The sequence below is a fragment of the Stigmatopora nigra genome, unplaced genomic scaffold (genome assembly GCF_051989575.1).
Source record: "Stigmatopora nigra isolate UIUO_SnigA unplaced genomic scaffold, RoL_Snig_1.1 HiC_scaffold_61, whole genome shotgun sequence".
NCBI lineage: Eukaryota > Metazoa > Chordata > Actinopteri > Syngnathiformes > Syngnathidae > Stigmatopora > Stigmatopora nigra.
In genome coordinates, this window is record NW_027551639.1 from 50,913 (window position 1) to 74,288 (window position 23,376).

A 23,376-nucleotide genomic window follows, 5' to 3' on the forward strand; every position below is an offset into this window, starting at 1 on the left:
TGGGAATTAAAACTCCGTCTGACAGTTGACTCCGCCAAGCATTCCCAGAAGACCTTCACAAAACGTTTGGGTCTTCCAGGCCTGAACATGGTCTTCATAATTGTCAATCCACAATGAACACAGAAATCCAACAATAGAACATCACTCGGGTTCCGATCAGGGGGGCCGTTCTTCCCAATCACTCCCCTCCAGGTTTCACTGTCATTACTCACGTTAGCATTTCATCTACCCGGATAAACCCCAAAATACAGCCACCGACCCGGGGGCTAAAAGTATGCCCTTACCCGCTCGTCTCCTCTTACCATGGGCAACTCTGGAGTGGAAGTGTCCAATCCCCCTTGAGAGGAGTGGTACCATAACCCAAGCTATGTCGAGACGGAATTTCTCAATCTCACGTACTAGCACCGGCTCTTTCCCAACCAGAGAGGTGACATTCCACGTCCCAAGAGCCAGTTCCTGCAGCCGAGGATCGGACCGCGAAGAATCCCTCCTTGGCTGCCGCCCCAAATCTCGACGCACCCGACCTCTTTGGCCCCTCTCATAGGTGGCCCATATGAGGGGGGATACCCATCGGGTGTCTCACGGGTGTAGGCCCGGTCACAAGGTGCTCGCAATGTACCCTCCTTTGGGCCTGGCTCCAAAGTGGGGCCTCAGTGACCCGCTTCTGCGCGAGGGAAGACGTCCAATAATGTTGCTCCTCATAAGACGTCTTCTGTGTCGTAATTTGTCTGGTCCCTCACCTCAGACCAGTTTACTATGGGTGAACCTACCAGGGGCACAAGGCTCCAGACGATGTAGCTCCGAGGACATACAAATCCCACCACCACGATAAGGAAATTAGTCTTCGGGGGGCTCTTTGACGCAATCCTCTGAAAGCATACAAAATTATGAGATGATCAAAAACTACTATATAATAGACATTGCGACCTCAACTTATGAAATGCATTGGTGCCAGAAGTGTTTTTGTAACTTGGATAATTGTAGGTAGAAGTATATATTACATTATATTATAACATATCATCTCTGATCTTTTATACTATCCCCTAAACCTTTTAGAAATTATAAGAATATACCAATCTCATCTCCTTTTCTAAACCGCTTTATCCTAACTCGGGTTGCGGGGGTGCTGGATCCCATCCCAGCTGACATCGGGCCAGAGGCGGGGGACATCCAGAATTGGTGGCCGGCCAATCGTAGGGCTCAAGGAGACAAACAACCATTCACGCTCACGCCTAGGAGCAGTTTCGAGTGTCCAATCAGCCTACCATGCGTTTCTTTGGAATTTGGGAGGAAACCGGAGTACCTGGAGAAAATCCACGCTGGTCCAATTCCCTATGTCCCAATTTTGTAAGAAAGATGTGGGAAACACAAAAATGAGAGAAAATGATCAGAAAAATAATTATTAATGTCACAAAATGAATAACAAATATTCAAATATACACAATCTATATACAATATATACAAAATCTACCTGTGTTGAAACGCATGCAAACAAGAGAAAGCTACCGGGATAGCACACACCTACTAATAGCACACAAACACACAAACACACATTTAATAAACACAGCATTAAGAAATCAAGCAACAACATTAATCAACTAAAAGCATTAACATTTTATGATTTCTTTGAAATTTAATTTTAAACCCATTTTATAAGGCACGACTGATTCTTAACTGCTTCTGCAGTGCTGGCTGACGTAGATTTTGAAGAAAAAACTATACAAAGACAATTGCCTTTGACAGCTTTTATTAATGTTTCTAAAATGCACATGGCAAACGTGAAAGTGGGCACCACTCGTGAACACGTTTTCAGGGTGTAAAAAAAATGATGTTCAAAGTTTGTTTCTCCGCCATTTTTTCTGATTTGTGCTGTGGCTGCCTTCTCATTGAATTCTTCGTGTTTTGCAGAGTGATGCATTTACTCATACTCTGTTTTGGTGCCCATCGACTAACTCCTCAATGTCCTAATTACTGACCACACACCCCGCCGCCTGCCAACGCGACACAATTTCGCCCACCGCAGGCTGCGGTTTAGGTCAAGTCACTCAGCCACAGCTTGCCCAAGCATAAATACCGTATTTTCACGACTATAAGGCGCAGCGCATTATAAAGCGCACCTTCAATGAATGACATATTTTAAAACGTTTTCCATACATAAGGTGCAACACATTTTAAGGCGCTACAGTAGAGGCTGTAGTTACGTTATGCAACCATTAGATGGTGCTGCGCTAAAGAGAATGTCAACAAAACAGTCAGATAGGTCAGTCAATCTTTATTAATAGATTACAAACAAGCTTTCCACCACTCCATTCAATCTCAAAACAGCTGTTTTATTATTTTCTCTGAGGTAAAGCATTTTCGTGACACATCTTTAACATCTTTGAACAACAGCAAGGCATGACATTTTACTTTTCCGCCATTTAGTCAACACGCAAAAAAAACGTCTGATACTGTTATGGTAAATTAAACGTTAGTGCAATCGCAATATAGTGACACTCGTAATGTACAAAAACAATAAAGAAATAGGATAATAACTAAACTGTAAACACAAAAAAAAAACAAATCTCACTCTATCAGCTCCTCATCTAAGAATTCCTCGAATTCTCCTTCTGAAGTGTTCAAATTGACCATCTCAGTGAATGGGCCATCCAACACATCCGGCTCCGTCTCATCAAGGTCGTCATTGATCGAGTCAGTGTCGCTGTTGTTGTCTGGCAGTTCGAGGACAATTACCGTCTTCCTGAAAGTTTGGACCACAGTTGAGACTGATATATCAGCCCAGGCATTTACGAGCCACTGTCAGATGGTGGCGCATGTCGTCCGGCACTGACTCCCCGTCTTGGTGAACGTGTTTGCCTTCTGCCATCCACTGCTCCCACACAGTACGCAGTCTGGCTTTGAATGCTCTGTTGACACCAACATCTAGCGGCTGGAGTTCTTTTGTCAATCCACCTGGAATGACGGCAAGCACTGAATTAGTGTGCTTCACTTGTTTTTTGACATTATCGGTGATATGTGAGTGCATGGAGTCGTAGATCAATAGGGACAGAGCTGTTTGAAAAAAGCCTCTTCACATAAATTTATCTCAACCATTCACTCATCTTGTCTTCATCCATCCATCCCTTCGGCTTAGCTTTGCTGACTATGCCGGCTGGAAAGTTTTCTTTTGGCAAAGTTTTCCTCTTGAAAATAACCATGGGTGGAAGTTTTTGGCCAAGAGCCTGGCAGGCGAGAACTACAATGAAGGAGGATTTCTCATTCCCTGTGGAGTGTATATTCACTGTACATGCTCCCGTTTTATCCACTGTGCGGTTCACAGGAATATCAAAGGTGAGTGGAACCTCGTCCATATTAATGATATGCTCTGGCCGGATCTTTTTTTTCAGTAATCTTGTTTGTACAGTATGAGTGGAAAGTTGCCAGCTTTTCTTGGAAGTCAGCTGTCAGTTGCTGTGAAACAGCAGTTCGTGTACGGATGGAGAGATTACATCTTTTCATAAACCGAAAACACCAAGAAGGACCACCTCTGAATTATTTAATGTTAAATTCCCGTGCAAGCGCTGTTGACTTCATTCGAATAGTGATTGTACTGACACTTCTACTTGCTGCTCTTTGTTCAACAACCCACTGTGCAAGTGTGTCCTCTAACTGTGGCCATCTCGCTTTATTGCCACGGAAACTTTGTTGAGTCTTCTTTACTTGGCGCAGCTCATCCTCATGCTTCCTCCACTTCCGCACCATCGATTCAGTAATGTTAAACTCTCTTGCTGCTGCTCTACTTCCGTGTTCTACTTTGTGACTGATCGCTTTGAGTTTAAACTCTGCATTGTGAGCGTGTCTCTTAATAGGACCCATTTCAGTCTTTATACAAACGCACAAATGAAAGTGAATCGTTGTTTAATATTTCCCAGTATGCACAGCGCACTTCTTCTACAGGAAAAATAGAGTCGGTGGCTGCTTCCCGTAAATTGCGAGACCTGTCGCGGCTCAATATTGATCCATATATAAGGCGCACCGGATTTTTAGGCGCATAGTCAGCTTTTGAAAAAAAAAATAGATTTTAGGTGCGCCTTATAGTCGTGAAAATACAGTAATAATATAATTATCGGACATAGGCTTTGTCATCATCATTGACTCGATAAAAGCCTTATTACACAGAAGGGATTGTGTGTTGCGTTACCGCAAATTTCGAGTTCTGATGTATGTGGGAAAAAACTGTCCTAAAGCCTATTTGTCCGTACTTTGTGAGACCTATAGCGTCTGCCAGAGGGCAGGACCTGGAACAAGTTGTAACGAGGATGGTATGGGTCCCCGACAATGTTCCTGACTCTGCTGAGGTAACAAGGGCTGGCAATGTCTTCCAGTGAGGGCAGAGAGCAGCCGACGATCTTCTGGGCCCTTAATCACTCTCTGCATGGCTTTTTTTGTCTGCTGCCGTGCTTCCAGCATACCACACTGTGATGCAGTATGCCAGGATGCTCTCCACAGCGGTTCTATAACGGTTTATCAGAAGCTTGGTATACAAGTTGCTCCTAAGTACCATGAGGAAATGTAGTTGTTTCCGAGCCTTCTTCATCACTGCCCTCATGTTTGTAGACCATGAGAGCTTATCTGTGACATGGACCTCCAGGAATTTAAAGGACTGAACCCTGTCTACAAATACTCCATTTATGAGGAGTGGGGCCAAATCCGTGCTGTGCTTGCGAAAGTACAGGATTATTTATTTAGTTTTCGTTGTGTGAGTGTGAGATTGGTCACCGAGCACCACAAAGACAGTTTGTTGACCTCATCTCTGTAGGCCGACTCATCCTCTCCTGAAATGAGTCCGACCACAGTGGTATCATCAACAATTTTGATGATGGAGTTAGACTGGTGGGTTGGTGTCCAGTCGAATCTGTACAGGGAGTACAGGAGAGGACTCAGTACAACCCAAAAACAAAACAAAAAACTTGTCATCACACTCTGAAAGTGCGTGTGATGAAATTGGTAGTACTTCTCTATAACGTGCGTTTACAGTAGTGTCATCGCAAATTTGATGATGGAGTTAAACTGGTGGTTTGGTGTACAGTCGTATGTATACAGGGAGTACAGAAGAGGGCTCCGTACACAGCCTTGAGGGGAGCCAGTGCTCAGTGTATTGGAGGAAGAGAGGTGCGGACCAAGTCTAACATTTTGTGGTCGGTTGGTCAAGAAGTTCTCTATCCAGCAGCAGATGGAAAAGGATAGTCCAAGGTGGAAGAGTTTGTCAGTCAGAATGTCCGGTTTTATGGTGTTAAAGGCTAAGCTATAGTCAATGAAAAGCATCCTCACGTAATTCCCATGGTGCTCCAGGTGGCTCAGTGCTGTGTGTAGAGGAATGACGATAGCATCCCCAGTGGACCTGTTTGCTCTATATGCAAACTGGTGAGGGTCAACTCATCGAGGGATTGTATTCCTGATATGGCGGGCGACCAACTTTTCAAAGCACTTAATGATCACAGGCGTGAGTGCAACAGGCCTATAGTCATTCAGACTGTCAATGGTTGGCTTTTTGGGGACAGGGATAATGGTGGAAGATTTCAAGCAGGATGGAATGATGGATTGTTGCAGGGAACAATTGAAAATTTTTGTGAAAACTCCAGCTAGCTGGTCAGCAGAGGCTGTGAGCACCTTCCCAGGTACTCCGTTGGGGCCAGCACCCTTTCTGGTGTTTACAGACCCCATTACCATTCTCACTACATGTTCCTGAAACTTCAGTGTACTGCTACAGGGTGGTGGTGGGGATGTTGAGACTGGGTCTGATTTGTCAGTCTCAAAGCGGGCATAGAAACGGTTCAGTTCCTCAGCTAGTCAGACATCTGCATTAACAGACCTATTATTGTCATTGTAATTGGTAATATGTTATATTCCCTGCCACATTTTTGGATTATTTCCTGTGAACTGCTCGTTATTTCCTGTGAAGTGCTCCTCAATTTTCTTTTTTTCTGTATATTCTGCCTTGGCCTATCTCCAGCTCTGCTCTGGCAGCGCTGTATTGTACCTTGTCCCCTGACCTGAAGGCGGTGTTATGGCATTTAATGAATGCCTGTGTCACCTTGGTCGTCCAGGGTTTTTGGTTAGGAAAACCCCATATCCGTTTTTTAACAGTGACTTCCGTGCAGTTTTGGATGTAGGAAAGTACAGTGTCCGTGTAGTCCTGAAGGTTGTGATGTCCGAAACGTTCCCAGTTGGTGCGGGAAAAAACAGTCCTGCAGCTGAAAATTGACGTTCTCGGGCCAAGTTTTTATTTTAATATCTTTATTTGTGGCCTTGTTAGCTTCCGGAGTGGTGAGTATGCGGGGGTGAGGGACATGTAGAAATGATCTGATCCAGCCAGGAGAAAGAGGGAAGTGGCTTTATAAGCATGCTTGATATTAGAATTCCCATGGTCTGGAGTTTTGTCTCCTCTGGTGTTTCACTTCAAGGACTGAATGATCTTAGGCAGAACAGTCTTTAAACACGCTTTGTTGAAGTCACCAGTCTACTGGAACTCCTTATGAGTTGAACCTCCAGCCTTTTAAGTTCAATCTCCTTCTCGATTTCCTTGACGGCTAGCTGATGGGCATATTGCAATTCGAACTCCATTTTCTTGAGGGCTATCTTATAGTTATACTCCCTATCCTTAGCCTCACATTGAAAACGCAACATCTCTAGAGCAATATGGGGATCTTCCAGGTAAAGTACCATTTCCCTCTGGTTTGCCCTTAAGCCAGCAATGGAATAAGGAATCCTGCTTCTGGTGCCAACTAGTGGTGGATCGCCATCCCTAAATAGAGCCCTTACATTAGAGGTGACACCATCTGCCTACCTCATCTTATCGGGGTAGACCTGCCAACTGTCTTAATAATTGTTTGTTCATGTCAAGCCAATGTGGCCAAACTGGTTTTACAATTGTTTGTTAGGACAGTGGAAAGTAGGATAAGCCAACTAGCTGGCCTTGCAATTGTTTGTTCGCACCACAAATTGTAAGATAGCTAAATAGCTGGCCTTGCAATTGTTTCCTTGTATTGTGGAATATGGCCAACTCGCTTTGGAACTGTTTGTTTGAAACGCGCAGCATAAGATAGGCTGCGGCAGTTTGTGTGAGCTATAAAAATATCATGTTTGCATACAACTTAAACCTGCTAATGTCTAACCATATTAGCTCAAAGTTTTGTTTACATAAGCTCTGTCCTACATCACTGTCTTAGAAATATTACACTATAGTTCCTGTATAAAGACTGACCTATTGTTCAGTCAAAGAGAATTGCGAGGAAGGCAGGCTGTGAGAGGTTCACAGCTGTCGCATTCTCCAACCATCCTGCAGTCCGGTAATAAACCTATTTCCTATTTAAATTGATCTCACTCTTTCTTAACCTGCTCCTGAAGTTGTATTTTCAGACCTATCATACTTTCAACCCGTTGCCAGATTCCACAGAATCAAGCTTGGTAGTCATGGTCAGAGTGAACCCTAGATGAGCGGCAACATCTATCAGATCTTGCTTCTTACACTGGTCATATGATCATTGGGAAGTAGTCACAGCTGTGTTGGCCTGGCCATGGCTTTGCCCCCGGGGTAGAACCACAGCTCCATTTATCTGAAGAAAAATAATCCACACACAAAACAATGCACCCTACTACATAATGTTTACCCAGGCTGACAGTTAGCATCCGGTGGAATATAGATAGCCCTTACAATGATAACCGTTAGCTCTCTAGGTACATAGAAGGCCCTGCTCCATATCGCCAATAGCTCTAAATCCGGGGAGCAGTGAGTGTTAATGATCCTACTGTCGCAACACCATTCGTTGTGTATGAACACGCAAAGTCCCCCTCCTTTGCTTTTCCCTGTTAATTCTTATGAACGATCGTTTCAAATAAGCGTTCGGCTAGCTAACAATACCGCGGCGTCAGGGATTTGCGGGTGTAGCCACATTTCTGTGATGAGAATAATGTTGCAGTTCCTAACAAAGCTATTGGTAGCAATATGAAGTTCCAACTCATCCATTTTAAAATATACTAGGAAGTGGTGCCCGGTCTGGTTGCTGCCTTTGCTTAGCAGCTAGGCCCACTCGGCATCCGCGCTTTTGCTTTCTTTCACATTTTTCTAAATAGGTTTAAGCAGACAATGGGTCAAAGAAAATGGAGGGTTGTGAGACAGCCAATGAGAGCCCAGTATATGTAGGGAGCTTATAAAGTTAGAATTAATGCATCTTCGACAATATTTTCAAAATAACGGAAAAGGAATACATGTCCTTTGGGGGTTTTCGTAGCTTGGATATTTTTCTTATCTTGAGGCACTCAGTAGCATATAGAAAGGTTTCAAAACCTGAAATTTTGCACCTAGAGGCATGCGTAATTAGAGGTATGACTGTACATATGTATTATATAAAAGCCTATTGATCTTGTTTAATGTATGTATTTATTCATTTTTTAGGTGTGGGTAACAATAACGATGGCATTTTGGTGTTGGGAGCAACCAACATTCCCTGGGTACTTGACGCTGCCATCCGAAGAAGGTCAAGTCACTGCAATTCTTTAAGAAAAGTGTTTTCTGTCCCAAACAAGATATTTTCCAGCAGATCTGGAAGAAAGCCTCTCCATACAGTGTCGAGTCAATAATAATGATTGAGTGGAACTTGTTTTTGTTCAGGTTTGAAAAGCGTATCTACATCCCTCTGCCCGAGGAACCAGCCCGAATTCAGATGTTTCGTCTACACCTGGGCAACACACCACACAGCCTAAGTGAGACTGACCTGCGGCAGCTTGCTCACAAAACAGACGGCTACTCTGGTGCTGACATAAGCATCATCGTACGGGATGCTCTAATGCAGCCTGTTAGGAAGGTCCAGTCTGCGACACACTTTAAAAAGGTGAGACTTCAAACAACAAACTTCCCACTTTGTATACTTGTAAAATACATAGGTTCTTAAAGAAGACACAGTGGTATCTCCTACTTACAAAATCAATTGATTCCAGAAGTGGTTTTGTAACCTAAATTCTTATTTCGCATTTAATTAGCAAAATTAGTTCCACAATCCTACTACCTAAATACTTTTAAAAAATTTAAAAAGTATAGCAATTTTGAATGAAATTTGTATGTAAAAAAGGAAAATTATTTTTTAAGCCATTAAAATAAGAAACTCTAAGACTTTTTCCAATGGGGTGAAATTGCGATTGGGAGCTGAGTAAACAGACGGACACATACGTGAACACACGAATTACCTACTTAAAATTATGGAGTTGATCCCGGAAAAAGGGATTTTGGTCAAAGGGTCGCGTGTCGGTGGCGGCTATATTGACCAGTTTTTGGGTCGGGCTTGCGCCGTACTCCTGTGTTGCACGCAGTGGCCGCTACACAATTCAGTACGCTTTCAGTGCGCCAACCTCAATTCCGCTTCATAAAGATGCTAATTCTCCTTAAGCCATTGGAAGGGCAGCAGACTGATTTGAAGCTGGAGTTCCCTCTAAGTGCGGGCACCAGGCAGATGCTGTCGCTCTCATCCAAAAATAGAGCTTTCTGAGTGGACTGAACGCCCGGTTGCCGCTGAGTAGTGGAGATGAGCTTGGATTGGTCCGTCTCGAAAATGGCTTTGACAGTCAATCTGCAATCAAATCCATTTCTTCTCCTCCTTCGGCCATTGCGGGTTGTCAAAATTGTTATTAAATCAACACAACAATATATTTGCTTGTGCAGCTCGCTCCAGATAGAGTTTGGTAGCTCTGGCCAGTCCACTCTATCACTAGCCAATCATAGTTGGTGAAAGTGATGACGTATCACTACGCCTGCGAGAAAGCATTGATGTCTCCAACTCGAAATCTGATTGGTTAATGCAACAGTTTTATCGACACTTCTTTTACGCAGCAGAGCCTGCAGAACTGATTGTGAAGGCCTCAAAGCAGATTTCTGACCCTGGCAACAAATAGCTGAAATGTGATTGGTTAAATGCTTAAATATGAAAACACACATCTGGAAGCAACGCAACCAGGAGAAAAGCAATAAAAGGAAGGTGACTGACAATTTGGAATTATTTAATAAGTATTCATGGACAAAACATAATTGACATCAGTCTGTGATTTAGATATTTTTAGGCCAACAGAGATGGCCTTGCAGGCTCTGACGGTCCACCACTGTCAGAATGTGGAATCAGTGTCGTATGTACTATTTACCACCATGGATGGATGGATGGATGGATGGATGGATGGATGGATCACTTTATTTATCCCGTTTTTGGGAAATTTCATGGTGGCAGTAGCTAGAGAGTGATTAGACAGAACAGAAAAGCAAAAGCACAAAGTACAAAGCAAATCAAAGTTAATGGAATTGATAGATTCACCAATAAGTTCACCCTTCAATAATGGAGGCATCTGTGATCATATCTTTTTATTCTTGCAAGAAGAGAATCCATCCACACACGCCTCCGGTCAGATGATTTTGAAGACCCCGGTGTCCTTTTTGCTAATATACTCATAAGATTTAAACAACATGCATTACAGAAGTCTAAACATTATTCAGAGTCTCATAACAATTATTCTCAGTTCTCAAAACTATTGTAGTTCTGTCAAACCTCCCTAGAGAAAATTGATGCGGACCATCTTGAAAAGCCACGTTTCCCAAAACAATTCCACAGTTCCCAAGAGCTTGTTGTTCATCGTCTTCAGAGTTGGATGCTTCCCGAAACAATTTACCGTTCTATTGCGGTGAACCATAGTCTCGAGAAGTCCAGGTGTGAAGGAGAAGTGACCTCCAAAGTGATTTCGGTTAACTTTGGAGCAAGCATTTCTTTTGCAAGAGATGTATTAAAATGCCTCGTATTAATGTCACATTTATAATAATGATGAACTTAACATTCCTAATAAGCATATATATAGATATAGGTAGAGAGATAGAGATATATATATATATATATATATATATATATATATATAGAGAGAGAGAGAGAGAGAGAGAGAGAGAGAGAGAGAGAGAGAGAGAGAGAGAGAGAGAGAGAGAGAGAGAGAGAGAGAGAGGGAGGGAGGGAGGGAGGGAGGGAGGGAGGGAGGGAGGGAGGGAGGGAGGGAGAGAGGGAGAGAGGGAGAGAGGGAGAGAGGGAGAGAGGGAGAGAGGGAGAGAGGGAGAGAGGGAGAGAGGGAGAGAGGGAGAGAGGGAGAGAGGGAGAGAGGGAGAGAGGGAGAGAGGGAGAGAGGGAGAGAGGGAGAGAGGGAGAGAGGGAGAGAGGGAGAGAGGGAGAGAGGGAGAGAGGGAGAGAGGAGAGAGGGAGAGAGGAGAGAGGGAGAGAGGGAGAGAGGGAGAGAGGGAGAGAGGGAGAGAGGAGAGAGGGAGAGAGGGAGAGAGGGAGAGAGGGAGAGAGGGAGAGAGGGAGAGAGGGAGAGAGGGAGAGAGGGAGAGAGGAGAGAGGGAGAGAGGAGAGAGGGAGAGAGGGAGAGAGGGAGAGAGGGAGAGAGGGAGAGAGGAGAGAGGGAGAGAGGGAGAGAGGGAGAGAGGGAGAGAGGGAGAGAGGGAGAGAGGGAGAGAGGGAGAGAGGGAGAGAGGGAGAGAGGGAGAGGAGAGAGGGAGAGAGGGAGAGAGGGAGAGAGGGAGAGAGGAGAGGGGAGAGAGGGAGAGAGGAGAGAGGGAGAGAGGGAGAGAGGGAGAGAGGGAGAGAGGGAGAGAGGGGAGAGAGGGAGAGAGGGAGAGAGGGAGAGAGGAGAGAGGGAGAGAGGAGAGGGAGAGAGGGAGAGAGGGAGAGAGGGAGAGAGGGAGAGAGGGAGAGAGGGAGAGAGGGAGAGAGGGAGAGAGGGAGAGAGGGAGAGAGGGAGAGAGGGAGAGAGGAGAGAGGGATCTATATATATATTACATACAGTCTTTCCATATGCTCCTGAATGTAATATTTTATATTACACTTCATGATAATTATATACTTGTGTTGTAGTTTTTTTGTATTGGAGCAAAAACATGTAGTATCGTAGTAATAAGATTATGTCCCACATATTTCACTTCTTCCTTACAAAGCTGCAATTTGCTTTTGCTTACCTAGTGGCTCTCCGCCGCCAGGTACCTTAACCATGCAACTTTGTCTATTTTACAAGACTCCAAATTAAGTGACACCACAAGTACATAAACAATAATCTGGCTGCACACCCAGGTTGGAATTTCGCAATATTGGCACACATCACTTGTGTGTGTGTATACTGATTTTCACAATACCTTTGAGGCAGTCTTGTAAAGGTATATACTCCCTGAGTATTTAGTTGCATATTTAAAATATTACTTCACCTGTAACGTTTTATCCAATGATTGATGTTCACACATGCATCGGTTTGTTGTCAAATCCCGGGTCTCTTGCAAATACGGCAGTGTGAATATTCACTGGACCCAAAAAAAGTCCAGTCCAAACTCTGGACATTCCTGGCATTAATACGCCTTCATAATGCCTAAGAACATATGATCTTCTTGATTTGAATTGTCCTTTCTGCAATCATATTTTTTTCTAGCTGCTATACAATAAATGTTTCCACCTTTTCAGATCTCTGGGCCATCCCGCGGCAACAACAATCTTATGGTGGACGACCTATTGACGCCTTGTTCGCCGGGTGACCCTGCTGCCCGAGAAATGACCTGGATGAATGTGCCGAGTGATAAGCTTTTGGAGCCTATCGTCTGCATGGTGATCATATTACATATTATATTAATTAGATTTAGAACAAGAAATGGATTCCTTTAATTAGGTTGTTACATAGTGAGATTAAAGATGGCACCTTTTGAGTTCGCAACATGTTATTAAATTATCGTTCTAATTTTATTGATTTCATCTTAAAAGAATATTTAAGATTACACTAAACAAAGTATGACAATAATATGAAAATTATGTTTTTGCACCAATTTTCTGAAATGGCCTAAAATATTTTCTGCATCCAAAATAATATTAATACACCTGCCGATTTATACGATTTGCCCGTATTTTATACCTTTTTTTTATCATTTCAAATTGTGTGCACCATGTAACAACTTTTGTCTGAGTATTATTGATAGGTTCATTAATAATTACCCTTTGTAATTATCAATTACTGCAGGCAGACATCTTATTCAATTATTGACATTTAATTAAATAGATTGAATCACGGATAAGTAACCTTAAGGGAGGCGATCTTCCAAAGTATCCCTCCCGAACAGTATTTTGCGTACAGCTTTAAGGCATTAAAACGAAAACAATCATGCCTTCATTTGAGCTAACAATCATATAACAATTACATAAAGAAGCCCGAAGTGCGTCACAAGTGTTATGGACGTGGCAGAAACAACATTCTTGTTATTGGCCAGATGACCCTGGCCTCGTTACAAAAGGGACCACCGAATCTCGAAGACCCAGATTGGGTGAATTGTTTGTATAAACATCCTGGAACAGGCAGTCCAGGTTAAAGATGACTTGGCGGTTATTGTTGACCTCGCAACACTTTGAGAATAATAAGAGAATGATTTAACAAAGAATTGACTTAATACAACTATATTTATAATAGTAATACAGAATAAACCCAACATTCCCCGTTTTTATAATGTGTATGTTATTAATCATTTCTTAGTAATCATGAAATGGTAATGTCGGGTGACTGTGATTTTTCCCGCCTACTCCTTACCCCCATGGCTGGTCTGAAAGAGAAAGAACATAATCATATTTGTCCAATTGGTCCTCGGATTTACCGTACTCCTGGACCTCACTGCTTTCCCCAAACCGTCCCATAAGATACAACTCATGTACTTTAGAATTTGTAGGGGCAATTGCAGTAGTTATAAGTCGGCTTAGCAAGGAGCGTAAACAGGAGATAATACAACACCCACACAATGTTAGGATAGCGGTCATTGTGCCTATAGTCACCACGAAGGATGTAGCCAAATCTTTAGATTTTCCAAAGGTCTTATCCCACCAATCTGACAATGCGGACGTATCTACTCCAGAAGGCTCTTGCATATTGCGGTTCAGTGTTTGCAGGCCAGTAATGGCCCTGGTGAGGGATCCACTGGGTGACGTGTTGTTCGGTATGAAGGTGCAACATTGTTTTCCAAACATTGCACACACGCCCCCTGTTTCAAGGATCATATCCACCGCTATGCGATTCTGGAACGCCATCAGACTGGTAGCTGCCAGTTGTTCCTTCATGGCCACAAATCCCTGTTTAATATAATTTCCAAGTTTTGGACATTGTAATGTAAGTAATTTATTCTATCCACATTTTTGTTTGGGGTGATTAGAAAGAAGATAGACTCCCAACCTGATGCGATCTGATTAGCCAGCTTATACTCATCTGGTACGCCCCGGGGGATGCCAATCGCATCAATGTATGTTGGATCTCCTTCCCTCCATGCCTCTCGACAATGTCGGGAGGGACGACCCTTCACCTCCGAATTCTGAGCCGCCAATTGTATCTCCTCCACTGTGGATGGAAAAACAGACACCGGTAAGAGCAGTGAGACCAAAGTACCTAGTCCTGCCGCGTTTCGGCAGGAGTCGTATAATTTATCTACCACCCCGCCACCATAGACCAGAACGTGATATCAGGGGTGTAGTTTGTTTTAGAATGCCAGTACACCACGTCTCATTTATCGCCCCCAGCTTCAGACCATGCCCTGTAAGGTTTAAGCAGGTAAAATGATTAAACAGTGGAAAAATTGACTTCCTATTTACTGCGTAACAGGATAAACACTATTTCAATATTTTTTTCTTTTCTGTACAAGTAGGACACGTTTTTTATTTGTAAAAACACTTCCCCAAAAGAATGGTGATTGAGGGAGTTGTTAGATCCCATCGTATTTTCTAATCCTTTGTAAGATGGTTTAGTCTCAATTGAAACCATATGGAGACATCAAACCCAATATAAAAGAGTTCCCTATAGTTTTATGGTATTGCTTGCTGAGCAATAATCTTTTCAATTAATATTGGTGTTTCCCGTATCTTATTAAGTCAGAAAGTTTATCTTACCCGTCCCCTCAATGTTTCAATTGAGACCACCCTTTTACCAAAGTAGCTCCACATAGTGCTTGTCCTCTTTACACTCCATTAACAGCGCCCAATTATCCCCCGTTTGGGAAATCCCTGTTTCAGAAATAAATTTCACAGGTTAATATGTCAGTCCAAGCTTTCCAATCTTGACCAATTTCTGCAACAATCCTTTTCCCAATCTTCAATTTTTTGCTGGTAATGTACCACACATATTTCCCACCATAGATTGACCCCTTGTATGGCAACCGGGACGTCCCCGAGTCCAAATATATATTTTCAATTTGGAAATTTGATTTAGTAGGTAATGTTAATTAAATGTAAATGTGTATGTTTCTCGGTTTACCCTCTCGTAAGAAGGTGTATCCTCAATTGAAACGCCTCCGCCTTTTTCTCCAACTGGAGAAAACAACCCTACTGTGGAAAGGAATAGAATCACAATCATCATTAATCTCCTTGCCTCAAAAGCAATAATTGTTTTCAACATGACTTTTTGTCTTTGGTTAGGCATTTTTCCTCTTGAAACGTTTCAATTTAGACAACCTTCTTACTGTGGGAAAGGTGCATCCGTGTCCCCTTTCAGTAACAAGGACCCTCCCACTTTGCGTTGTTCCGATGATTCTTCTTTTATGCTGCGTATCAGCATCCAGTCTTCAAGAATCACCGTCACTTCGTCCGTTTCCTGTTGAGAAGCAAAATCTCCCTCTGATAGTCTAAATTTGGTGTGTGTGTGTGTGTTTTTTTTTTTTTTCTCTGATAGATTTGCCTCATCATCCAATTGTCATTGTGTAGTGAATAATAACAATTTGTAAGGTCTACCAAACAGGACTTCATATAAGGTCCGCCAATTGTGGATGGTAGACAACTATTATATTCACAAAATGGGAGTCATTATCACGATAAATAGTTTCTGGAATTCCATATCGTGGAATGATATCTATATGATCTAATAGAAATAAAATAAAATCTGTTAATGTATCTTTTGAAATGGATATGTGGGTATGCATATAGATTTAAACCCTAAGCCTTGTAGTGCCGTTGTAGCAAGGCCACCTCCCCCTTGTCGAGACATAGGACTTCCCTTGACTCAAGCCCAAATTATTTTCTTTATTGATCTTTTATTGATAGATTATGTCTCGGTGGTCTGCCAATCAAAAAACACAAAAAGACAAACTATCATTCACGCTCACACTCATAAACAGAAGAATTTAGTGTGTTCAACCAGTCTAGCATCCATAATTTCATTTTGTGGGAGTAAACTGGAGTACCCGGAGAAAATCCACAAATTCTCGAGGACGCCATGAATACCCCACATTCCGGAAGGTCTGGATCCACCCCGCATTCATTAGTAGATCCTTTAGTATACACACCCCCACTCTAGCATTTTAACCGTTTGTAAAAAAATACCTTCAAGTTTCACACAAAGTTATATCCTTTTTAATGCTATCAGTTTAGCTGTTTGTTCCCTGAATTGAGGTGGCAATAGTTTCACATCTAAGGTTTTTATTTTCACAGCCGCCATGACCTAATGGCCCCCTATCAGGTTTTTGGAAAATCCCAATTTCCTCTAATAGCATGCCAATCACCTTTTAAGGCGGCCATCCAATTTTGTTTCCACTTGTTTCAGGTGATAAGATAATCTCCCCCATTTGTAAAACTAATTCATCCACGCCTATTTTATATAACATGACGCCTATGGCCTTTATTACGTCACCTTGACTCCAAATTCTATGAACCAAGATAACACGGCGAATTTGTAAGCGAATTTCGCCCATCCCATTTTGTTCATAGACAACCCATCTACCTAAAGCGTCACTTGTTTCAAAACATGAAAGACCCCACTAAAATTCGGGCATCCAGCGCCAAATAGAGCCTATTTACACATTTGTCTCAAATTTGTTTTAGATATGGGGTCCCCAATTTCCCAAAATTTCCCAGAATTCATTAACTACCACATCCTGTCAAAAACCCAAAACGACTAACATAACCTGTTTCTAAGCCAGATTCTGGAATTTGGAGAATTTCTCCTTTCCCTCCCTTATCTAAGCTTGTTATTGCCACTCGTTATCACTGTAACATTCAGGCGTATTAACCCCATCGTTGCTAAAGTTCTCACCAATTTGCATGCCCTTAAAGCAGTAAAAAGCAACGTTATTTGGTTGTATCAATTGACCAATGCTTATCCAATCCGTAATATCCTTAAAGTCATCAATATGACCTGTGACAAAGCATATTTCCTCCCGCCAGGACAACAGACAATGTTCTTTCAAGTGCACTTTGAAAAACATTCCATGTTACTCCATTCTTAGGGAAAATATGCTCATCCTAAACCAATTATTTTATTTACAATTCACCTAATTATTTGGATGAATGCCATGAATTTTATCATGCCACTATTGCATTGTAAATTTCCCATCTGATGTCGTTAACAGCCAAATAATTCAATACCTACTATATACTTTGTAAATCACCTCATATGATGTTTACTTAAGACAAGAGTCATTTCCCATAGCTCCCTGTTACCAAAACAAAAATCTACAACAATTAAATTAGAGAAATCAACCTTTTGTTAGGCAATTCCTAATTACAAACTTTAATGTTTTAAAAACCTTATTGTCACCAATATACCATACTATTGTAAATTTTGTCATCCTGGCCTTTTCTTTAACCAGCCAACCTCCTGGATTAAAGTATTTTGAACAATCAAAATATTCTGAAATAGTATTAATATTATTTTACCCTCCAAAAGCTAGTTTCCTTTAACTAAGAGCCCTTTGAAATCCACAATTGCTCAAAAATGACTATTCTGGTCTATTTCCCAAATCCAAAGCTTTTTACCAAATCAACCTTTTACTGAACAGATTTTCTATCCTCTTAATACATTTCATTTTAAAACCCAAAATATTAATGCGAAAGCATTCGCATAACCTTGCATTTCTTGCAGACCATGTATTGTTCTTATTCTGAAAAGTCCAAACAGAAAACGCCATAAGCCGTTAACTATGACCTCCACTCTTGCTGCGAAAACAGCATTGTTATCTTATGTTTACAAACCAGCTTTTTCCCTGTGCCCAAATACAACGCTTTTTAGAGAAGACAACCATTAAACAGTCAAATTAACCCCTCTTCCGATATTCAACTACATCACAATATTTTTCCAAGACCCCATATATCCAGAATATGTATGCTGCAAGCACAACAATATGGCAAAAACCCATTTTCTGCCCTCAAGTTTGCTTCAGCACCCCCAAGGCCAATTATTATTATTATTATAATGTCTTCACGGAAGGGATCACAAAATTTTAGTCGTTTACACGGTCCGAACGCTCCCGAAAGCCCAACACAGTTAAATCGTCTGCCCCGCGGCCCACATGTTTCACTCCCATCTAATCAGCAGCCGCTGCACCAGAAACGCTTCCCCCGCAGTCGACACATTTTTTGGCAAGTCTAGAGCATAATAAAAACACAGGTGACATTCCCTGCTAAACATTTAAATGATCATTTTGTATATATTCTTTTGTCTTTTTAAACACCATCTTCCCATTAGCGGACGGGATCAAAAACTAAGCTGCAATAAGCCATCACATTGCTGTAAATTGACAGTACATATAGGTTATATTAACAAAGCACCACCAGCACTTGGAAATAACCATTCTAATTGTTGTTATACAAGCCCAAGCATCACAAAAAAAAACCCAATTTATTGTAATCACAAAACGTCATAACCGGATTAACCAAATCAAATACCAGTGTCCCCATTAATTTTCTAGCTCCCTTTATTTTTGTTAAACTTCCTCCGCGCCCGTCACCTATCTCGGTAAATATTTTCCCCGTCAGCCGAGGAGGCCCCGCTATTTTTCCTTACCAAACAGTACTTTCCCGCCGCCACGGTCTTAAATATATCCCCGTTATCCGAGGGAGCCCCCACTATTTTCCCAAAATAGTATTTTTAACTTCTCCCCGGCCTTATTTCGCCATTAGTGTCTGTGGAACAAGCTGTTACACTTTTATCCACTCACATATTATTTATATATGTATATTACCTCTATGCATTTGTGCATATATTATCCTGCATTTTATGCATTTTAAGCTGGCCAGCAAACCCATATTTATTTATCCATAAATATAGCTGTGTAATATTTTTAAAGCGCTTTGTCTTTCCAATTTTTTCCAATCCTTACAAGTTAGACGTATTTTTTGGATCGTCATCCAAACCCGCCTTACAACACGTGTTTCCCATATTTTACTTTTTTGTAGTGAGTTCGTGTGCCTCACACAGTTAACTTTATTATATTTATTATTAATATTATCACCCCTTCAACTGTATTTCCTTGGCTTATCTTAATTTTACTGCAGAAACCAAACAAACACCATACAACATTTACAACATATTCGTGCCTACCCTTGAGACACAGGACACTTTCCAGCCCCAACATTGTACCTCCAGTACAATATATTCGTGCCTACCCCTGAGACACAGGACACTTTCCAGCAAAGTGCCCCACCGTACCTGCCATTGACTAGTATAAACACAGGGTTTTGTCGCCGTCACCCAGGACGCGAAACCAGCCCACAATGGACCTCACATACAATGTCCCTTTAACGCATTTGGAAACACCGTCACAACATGCAGACATTAATGTGGACTTACCCGAGATCCATCAGATGTCTCCCTCCAGCAGGAAAAGTCTTCAACCGCCGAGAATCCAGGCGCCCCCGTCGAAAACTCCGGCCCACCAAGGGTTTTGAAGACGCCGTGCGCAGCAGCGCCTGGGTTCTCGCTCCGGTATATTGACCTCCATGGCTCCGAAGGACCAAAAATGTTAGGTTCATTAATCATTACCCTCGTTCGTAATTATTAATAACTGCAGGCAGACATCTTATTCAATTATTGACATTTAATTAAATAGAATGGATCACGGATAAAACCTCAGAGGGGAGATTCAGCAAGCCAGAGTTTCTCCTACAACTTCCGAACGTCTCACCGAATAGACATTTTCGTACGACTCTTATTCCCATGAATCAAAACAATTTACAGAGTTGTTGATCATTCCATCACGTATGAGTAAAAACAACATCTGGAACTACAATAACAATCAAAGTATTTCACCAATAACAAAAACAGGAGACTAGACCTAACAACATTTAGATTAGAACAATTATGCCTTCCTTGATCTAAGAATCATATAATAATTACATAAAGAAAAACCCGAAGTGCGTCACTATGTTGTAAATAACAAGCCCTGGACTCGTTACAAAAGGGACCACCGAATCTCGAAGACTCAGATTGGGTGAATTGTTTGTATAAACATCCTGGAACAAGCAGTCCAGGTTAAAGATGACTTGGCGGTTATTGATGACCTCAACACTTTGAGAATAATAAGAGAATGATTTAACAAAGAAATGACTTAATACAACTATATTTATAATAGTAATACAGAATAAACCCAACTATATATATATATATATATATATATATATATATATATATATATATATATATATATATATATATATATATATATATATATATATATATATATATATATAGTACAGTATTTAAAGTATTTACTTTAAAAAACATGACAATTTATTTAGATATTAATACATTACAGTAATTTCATATGCTTATATATTTAATAAATACATTTCTTGATAATTTTAGTTTTGTACTTGAATTCTCGTATAGGCGTGAAAACTTGTAGTATGGTATGTAGTAATAAATGGTGTGATCATACTTTGCGGTTTTTCAATTATTGTGCCCATGTCTGGTCTACAATATCCGCAATATTCGAGGAATTACTGTAAAGCTGGCCGCAATGTTATGCGGACAATTTCAAACTAAAATAACAGATACAAGAAATGCATTTACGTTTTGGGGATTTATATTGTGTATATTCATTCATTCATTTTCTGAACCGCTTATCCTCACAAGGGTCACGGGAGACAATCACAGCTGATTTCGGGCACCAGGCATGGGACGGCCTGAATTGGTGGCCAGCCAATCGCAGGCCACAAGGGGACGGACAAGAGTATTCAACAGCCTACCTTGCATGTTTTTGCCATGTGGGAGGAAACCAGAGTACCCGGAGAAAACCCACTCATGCCTGGGCAGGAAATCTACACAAAAACATGCAAACTCCACACAAGGTTGAACCTGGGATCGAACCCAGAACCACACAACAGTGAGGCTGATGTGCTAACCACTCGTGTGCCTGGCCGCCATGTTGGGTATAGTAGCGTGCAAAATTTTCAAATTGAGTTCCATCCCAGCCATAGGATTAAAATCTGTCTCTCCAAAGCTTTTCCCTTATCAAATGAAATCATCTTGAAACTAATCACTAAATTCAGGCGTAATACATAGTATCCCTAGGTATACAAAGCCAGAAGAGGACCACAGGAATAGAAAAGGTTTAAGAATGGTTGGTGGATGTTTTACTTTATCTAGACGCATTGACTTTGATTTGGTGAAATTAACTCAATATCCAGAAAAAGGCGCATTTTGGTCAATAACCTGTATAAGACCTGATATTGGAGGATTTACCAAACAAACATTTTATTCAGTTTTGTATCCCAATGATTCTTGGAACCGTGTTGTCTGGGGCCTTGTGCCCATGGTAGGTCACCCATGACAAACTGGTCTGAAGTAACGACCAGACAAGGAATGAATCAGAAGACCTCTTATGATGAATAAGAATAGCGAACTACGTTTTCCCTCTCCTGGACCTAGATGAGCGGGGCCCCTCTCTGGATCCGGGCCTGTAGGATAGGGCACGATGCCGACTGCCTGGCCTGAACTCCTGGGGTCCGACCAGGCACAGCCTGAAGAGGCCACATCTTCCCATGAGCTCCCCGCCTGTGAGAGGACCCAAACAGGTCGGGTGCGATGAGTTGGGCCAAAGGAGGGATCTTTGGCTGTCCAATCGATACGGAATGTGGAATGTCACCTCTGGTCTGTTGGGTGCATGAGGTTGAGAAGTACAGCTCGGACTCTGGTCCGACTCCTGTCGAGGGGGATGGACACTCGTCCACACTGGAGTCGCTCATGATGAGAGGCAACAAGCAGCTGTAGGCATAGTCATTGCCCCTCGGCTCGGTGTCCTTATATTGGGGTTCATCACTTTTTGTCCAACCAATCTACATGTGCTTTGTGGATTTGGAGAAGGCGTTCAACCGTGCTCCCAGAGCCGTCTTGTCAGGAGCACACTGTGTTTATAAGTTACCGAAAACTTTTACATGGGGTACGGTCCCTGTATGATCCGTGTCAGATTCAGGGCCGTGGGGAGACAATGTCTCCTGGCTGGGCTAGGAACGCCTTGGGATCCTACCAGGAAAATTGGATGAATTAGCTGTGGAGTGGGAAGTCTAGGTTTCCCTGCTGAAGCTGACCCAACCCCAGATAAGCGTTAGGTGATGATGATGTCTAATTAATTGTCTCTTTTAGCTTCAACCTAACAATTCATGAGCTGTGTTGTGTTTTTACATTTTGTTTGATTATCTTCAAACAAACAATGTATCAGTGGCCTTTCATCTTTGTGTTTGAGGTCCAATTTTTGTTTCTCAGCTGAAAAAAGAAGTACCGTATTTTGCTGTTTAATATACCCGAGTATATTAAATGGCACACAAACGGGGAGGTATGATCCACTACGCACTCTTTATGCCGTGACAGGGTGCATCAACGTTTTGCAAACTAAAGCTAATTACTGCTCAGATTAAAACTACTTACCGCTGAATAAAGTCTGACTTGGAATTTTAATGAACTTAATATTCTATAATTATCTCCCCATGAACACCATACAAATCTTGCCAAAAAAGCTGAGTTGCCATTTAATATACCCAGGTATATTAAATATACCCAGGTATATTAAACGGCGCACAAACGTGAGGCTCAAAAAAGCAAAAATCATTTAACATACCAGGTATATTAAATGACAAAATATGATAACTTTGCTGCAAGCAGGGTCTTAGATACATATTCTCTCTTATCAACTAAATACCTAGGTATTTTTTTTCTATTTATCATATTTCAACCTGATTGGTAACGGACATGTATTTCTTTGTCATCATATCCATAGATTATATGGCATAGAAGATAGCTTGTTCTGCCATAACTTTATATTATAAACTTAAATATTAAGGCCAAGTTGACTGATGTGGGGATGTGAAGTCATATAAACCTTACTGGACTCTTCGCTTGAATTTCAATTGACATTGGCATTTTTTGTGTAAATCAGTAACATTAAAGAAAGAACATTTATAGAAACAAGCAATGTCCCGATCCTTTTGGCACCTGATATAATTGTTTTTGGAGTCAATCTCAGACAGTATTGAATGTGGTCCCAAGATTTTGGCTGAGTCGGGACTACTTCACTTTAGAAACTAATCATAGTATTGGATATTTGTAAAC

General features: G+C 41.7%; 1 protein-coding gene across 5 annotated transcripts in view; it reads left to right on the forward strand.

The window, feature by feature from the left end:
• vps4a (vacuolar protein sorting 4 homolog A) overlaps positions 1–23,376 on the forward strand; it is a 62,033-nt gene that overhangs the window by 37,487 nt on the left and 1,170 nt on the right. For all 5 annotated transcript variants that reach the window (XM_077711916.1, XM_077711911.1, XM_077711914.1 and 2 more), the window contains 3 exons: positions 8,435–8,516; positions 8,651–8,870; positions 12,504–12,644. In XM_077711916.1, coding sequence (XP_077568042.1) covers positions 8,435–8,516; positions 8,651–8,870; positions 12,504–12,644 — 443 coding nt within the window. The remainder of the gene's footprint in view (positions 1–8,434; positions 8,517–8,650; positions 8,871–12,503; positions 12,645–23,376) is intronic.